Below are 6,000 nucleotides of genomic sequence, written 5' to 3' on the forward strand. Positions count from 1 at the left end.
GAGAATGCCATATTATCTTTTCTCTCTTTCTCCTCCACTGTTGCTCTATCTCTGCCTCTCGCTCTGTCTGTCTCTCTCGGATGGGAGATGGCAACGGCCCAGTTTGGCAAGAGCTCTGGAAGATTTGGCAAGCGCCTCTTTCCCTCACTCACTTTCTCTCTCCCCTCACTCTGTGTTGTTATAGACTGGTGAGAGGTCACATTCAAGATGAAAAGCAGGTCAGTCAGGAAAAATGTGAAAGCCTTTATGCTTTCTCATGGTATCAACATCAACTCCCTCTCCCCCCTCCTGTCTTCCCCCCTCTTCTCTCTTTGCTTACTCTCTACTTCTGTATCCTTTCCCTTTCTTTATTGTCTCTTTAGCTCAGTGGCTCTGCTCTCTCTCTCTCTCTCTCTCTCTCTCTCTCTCTCTCTCTCTCTCTCTCTCTCTCTCTCTCTTTCTCTCTTTCCTCTCTCTCTGGGCTGCTCTCTCTCTCTGCTCTCTGTTTACTCTTGGACTGCCTGAGTGTGTGTTTGCGTCTGTGTGCTAGAGTATTAACAAGAGAGACAGAGAGAGAGCGAGAGAGAGAGAGAGAGAGAGAGGGTTCAAGTGAGTGTGTACTCACTCAAGCATTTGTGTGTGTGTGTGTGTGTGTGTGCCGCTGTGCCTGCTGGCAGAGTGAGGTAGGGGGAGGGACAGACCGACGGAGAGAGGGAGGGAGGGAAAAAAAAAAGAGAGATAGAGGAGAGATCAGATGAGGGGAGAGAAAGGCTGAGCACATAGCACCGCCCCACAGTCCCACTTTCCTGTGGAAGTCTTCCCAGACGACCGCCATTGGGGAGAGACACGGCAGAGAAGAACAGACCAGCACTCGCCGAAGCACAGGGAGGACAGAGTGAGAGGAAAAGGAGGGGAGAGGCCAGGAGCATGTGCTGTTTTGGAACACGTCAACCTGACACCGGCTCAAGTATCAAGCCAGCTGGCAGAAGGAGCAGCGAGACTGAGCTGTTTTCATCTCCTCTGCTCTGGATCGGAAGGCCCAGCCCCGAAGAGCTTCCCGGCTGGCCCTCCAGAGATCAGACTGTCTGATAGTGTTATCTACAACAGGGCCACCAGGCGACGGCTGGAGTGACAGGCATGTGACAGACAGGAACAACCACTTTCTGGCCGCACCAGGTGTTGATTGGACTTTCTGTGGGAGGAGCTAATGGGAATACAGTGTCCTGATTGGGTGTGAGGCTACCACCTGCTTCAGTATTGCTGCTGCTGATTGGATGGTCGTTCCATGTGGTGTTGCTCCAGTAACTGAGGTCCTGAGTCAAGCAGAGCTTGGGATTGTGCTTTGAGTATGTGCTTACAGTGGAATAAACTGGATGTAGCCAGAGGTCATAACAAAGTGACCTTTGACTTCCAGTGGATTGTTATTGCTTCCTTCACTGGGTGCAGCAGAGTGTCTCTCAGTAGTTTGAATGGGTGTGATATTATGCCACTGTTTGTGTCTTTGTTTGTCTGAGCATGTGTATGTTTGTGTGTGCTCAGGCAGGTTGGAGGGTGTGTAACTGCCCCCCCCTGTGAGAAGACTGTAAAAGGTTGATAGCTGTCGGTCACGTGTCTCAGTCCTCCTGGAGCAAGTCAGGCCAACTGTTCTTTTCCTTTCTTTTCTTTTATGGAGGAGCTTTCCTAGCAATGCCTTTAAGTGGCAGTGATGAATATTTCAGCTGAAAAACCTCTTCCACTTTACCACTTGACAGGTTGTAGGTGTGCAGCAGCTTTTAGACACCAACAGCTCAGACTTGAAGATCACCTTTGCTTGTTAGGGTACTTCTTTTTTTTTTCTGGCATTAATAAATTCTCAGTGTGACTGTGAATATTATGCAACTTCTCACATTTGCTGGATGATGCACGGCTTCTATAGATGCAAAAGAGTTTTTCTTTCTATCAGTAGGTATTTGTGACAGAGGTAGTATTTTACTTATGTCAATGCAGCGATAAATATAGTAAATTTTCTTTGCAAGGGATGGATAGAGGTTAAATGTGACTGTGTAGACGGTTTTCTGGATACTTTATGATATTTGGGGTGACATGTTTATGTACACATAAATAAATACAGTCCCTTGAATAATTTCCTAGGAATTAAACATGTAAACAACTAATAGGCCAGCTTTTATTGCAGCTATTACTTATTACTAGCATTATTCAATAAAGTGTTGGTATCACAGTCAATCTTTCTGATTAATAGGAGTGTTGAAATGACAGGGCTGTAAACAGCTGTCCTTTCCTCTCCTTTGGCTCGGAGTTGTGCTTGTTGTCCTACTGCCTCCATTAAGCGATGAGATGCAGAGACCTCTGAACCCATGACCAAGGTTATCCCAGGGGGTGTTGGCTCTGTGCCTGTTAATAACCCCCTCCCTCTCTCCACAACCCTTTGAGAGGGTGTCCTGTTGCCAGGACCTGTCAGGCTGGCGCAGGAAACAAGTGGGTGGTGTAAGCTTAAGCCTCTTACAACACACACTGTTAATGAGCTGCCTTTAGCTAACAGCAGACTGGAGGGGGGAAAACACCAGAGCAAATTCTATGCTATCTGTCTTTCTCACTCACTTGCACTTACACACTGACTGCTCTCTGCATCTCTTCTTTTAGCACACATAGACTAAGTGATTGCGTGTGTGTGTGTTTCCTGTGTGGGTGTGGGTGTGTGTGTGTGTGTGTGTGTGTGTGTGTGTGTGTGTGTGTGTGTGTGTGTGTGTGTGTGTGTGTGTCATGACAGGTTGATCTATCACAGCTCTGGCCCAGCGGGTGCCTGTAGACTCTTGTGTAAGGCACAATCATGTGGTTGACTGGCTAGAGGACTAGGGTTTCTTGGAACTGGGTCACATCAAAGTCAGTTAGAATATGACACAGAGTGACCCCAGTGGGTTGAGTTAGTGATGTCATTGGTATGACTGATGGGTCAGCCACCACGCCACCACTCCCCTCGCTCTCTCCCCTGTCTCTCTGTATCTCTCTCTGTCTCTGCTGAGGAAGTGTAACGCATCAAGCCATGCTGCAGCTGAGAGTGGGACTGTGTCGCGTTGCATCGTGAACTAAACACCCAGTCTGTGCTATAGTTTTCACAGCTGTATAGAGACAGATGTGTATGGCTGTTGAGTTACCATACTGTGCACTCGAATAGTAGAGTTGGAGATATGCTTTACAGCATAGAAACTGAAGTAACAGTTAAATTTACAGTCTTTCACTTTGCACAGCTTACATCACGTTTTTCTAACTTCATAGAGAATATCATTTGATATGGAAGCTTCATATCATCTTTGTCTGTCTTTGTTCCTTACCTATTCTAATCCTTCTGCCTGTCCATCTGTTTATTTCAGGCCTTCTCCAGTATGGTAGGAACTGGTCCGCCATCGCCAAGATGGTGGGATCAAAAACCGTGTCGCAGTGCAAGAACTTCTACTTCAACTACAAGAAGAGGCAGAAACTTGATGAGATTCTGCAGCAGCATAAAATGAAATCGGTAAGCACAGGGAAAGTTTCTTAGCCATCACTCAAGCTTTTTGTGCACCGCCAAGCAATAAGATTGTTTCTGGGTTTTCTCTGAAGATCTGTGAGCAGTTTTTATTTAGTGTGTGTTTGTTTTGACTCAGGAGAAGGAGCGAAAGGCCCGTCGTAGGGGCAAAGCCCCGCAGAATGAGGAGGCCAGTGCCCCATACGCACCAGAGGAGGAGGAGATGGAGGGTTCAGGAGCCAGTGGAAATGAAGAGGAGGCCCCTGAAGATGGAGATGGTACATACAGAGCAACATACATGACGCTATTTACCAAAACAAAATACTGTATGAATCAAAGGTTTTATTATTTTACCAGCATTTATCAAGTTTTTTTTCTAAGTATAAATTGGTGATAAAATTATTCTTGCATCAACATTTAATTATGTAAGATGATTAATAACTAGCTTGTTGCTGTGGATCTGTTTTTTTCTGAAATGCAGTGAGTAAAGCAAAATGGAGGTTTTATATGGCTAATACGTAGACTCAGGACACTTTATTAGGTACACATATATATGTTTTAAGGTAAATGCAATACAAAACAACAGACCTGTCACAAATCCTACTTTTATGACAAAACTTATAATGGCCAGTTTTTATCAAAACGCTGAGAGAAGTCTTTGAAGAAGTGCTTTTATTTTTTATTTTGTGTTAGTGGTGTGTTGGTGTTCTGGATTGCGTTGTATTTCAGAGTTCAACATCACTGCAAACAAAAACATCTAATAATATATATATGATTAAATGATTAGCTCTCTTACATTGTCAGTCAAACAGAACATTATTATCTTTGTAAAAGTAGAATTTATGGCTGAACTGTCACATTGGACTACATTAGATTTCAAAGAGATACCTTGAAGAATCATGTTCTGCAGCGACGGTCATAAAAGTGTCCTGAAAATCCTGCTGTAGTCTGTTGATACAAGTATACAGTGTAGACTGTACTTTCACAATAGAGCGCTGAAGCCCCAGGGGATTTCGTCCATCATCCCAGTGGTTTTGTGTTCCTCCTTATTGTACAGTGAAACTTGATTAGGCAGAAGACTGGCACTGTGAAGAATCTGGTTTAGCAGAAAGAGATGGGGAAAAGATGGAAGAAAAAGGGACAAGGAGATATAACATGATTTACAGTATAATCCCAGTCTCTTCTTCTGATCTGTGCTTCCCTTTGTCCTCTGTCCCTGCCAGGTGGAGCCAACAACAGCTCTGACACAGAGAGCTTGCCCTCACCACATTCATCCGAGGACAGCAAGGTTAAGGAGGAGGGCTCAAGCAGGTCGAAGGCCGGCTCCAACGCCGCGGACAAGGAAGCGTCCAGATCAGATGTGGGCCAGGCAGGGGATGAGAAACCTCCGGTCAAAGAAGATGTAGACTCAGCCATCAAGCAGGAGATAAAGACTGAGACAGGGGAACCCAACAAAGAGCAGCTGCAGCCAGCACCACCCAGTGATGGCGCAGATAAAAAACCTCCTACAGTAGAGACGGAGGAAGTCAAAAGCTCCACCAAGAGCTCCAAGAAGGACCATGTGGCCAAAACGGGCTCCCACGGGGACAGTGACTCTAGTGCCACTTGCAGCGCTGATGAAGTGGAGGAGACAGACAACACAGATAAGAACAGGTAAGAACTCTTAGCAAGAGGTAGAGTGAAAATTAGATATTTGTTTCCCATTCATTTAAATAAGAAATGTTATATGATGTCTTTATTGTTTGGTTTTTAGTGTCAAAGGGCCTCTGGTTTCTGAGCAGAGCAGTGGTTTTTGTAGGTGTCCTACTTCTCCGGTCTGCCACGGCAGACATCAGAAAATAAAGCAGCGAGGGTTTTGAAGTGTTATTAGTTGCCTAGCTACACTGTACGGCAGTGAAGCCGTATTTGGCAAGCGACTTGTGTGTGTACACCACAGGTTGCTCTTTTCTATCAACCAGAGATTTTATTAACACTTTGCATGAATGAGAATATATATTTTCCGTATACACGTGTGCGCGTCTGTGAATGAGGCCACGAGAAATGGGTGTCAAAGTGCGTGGGAGGAGTGATTAGTTTTGTTTGCACGGTATTTGTTCAATTTTTTCCATGACAGCAGACTGCATGTACTGGCAGAGCCGAGGGAAACGCTGCCCTCTCTGCCAAAGCAAACAAAGGCAGTGAGTGTGTATGTGTGCGTCTGCACACTTTTGTGTTGCCGTGCATCAAAGTGTGTATCAGTCTGTGATTCAGAGAATGTTGTGTGCTTTTCGACAGATGTGCAAGACATGGATATGGATTTTTACTTGTAATTTTTTTTTCCACACAGGCAGTCTCTGTCAACACTCATCCTACATCCATATCCCTTGCGCACACACACACACACACACACATACATACATACACATATACACACACATATATATCCCATATATCTCTGCTTTCCCTCATCATTTGAATACTGAAATTCTTTGAGTAGTGAGGATTTGTGAATGTGCCTGTATCTCCTGGGGGGGGGGGCG

The 6,000-nt window shown here is 45.2% G+C and overlaps 1 protein-coding gene across 1 annotated transcript in view; it reads left to right on the forward strand.

Annotated features, from left to right (window-relative positions):
• Positions 1-6,000, forward strand: part of ncor2 (nuclear receptor corepressor 2) — a 65,038-nt gene that overhangs the window by 37,776 nt on the left and 21,262 nt on the right. Inside the window, exons 17-19 of the mRNA XM_087170330.1 lie at positions 3,348-3,490; positions 3,621-3,759; positions 4,705-5,134. Coding sequence (XP_087026456.1) covers positions 3,348-3,490; positions 3,621-3,759; positions 4,705-5,134 — 712 coding nt within the window. The remainder of the gene's footprint in view (positions 1-3,347; positions 3,491-3,620; positions 3,760-4,704; positions 5,135-6,000) is intronic.

The sequence above is a fragment of the Seriola lalandi genome, unplaced genomic scaffold, assembly GCF_002814215.2.
Source record: "Seriola lalandi dorsalis isolate HSWRI2012SDOR001 ecotype SW California unplaced genomic scaffold, Sedor1 jcf7180002054945, whole genome shotgun sequence".
Lineage (NCBI taxonomy): Eukaryota > Metazoa > Chordata > Actinopteri > Carangiformes > Carangidae > Seriola > Seriola lalandi.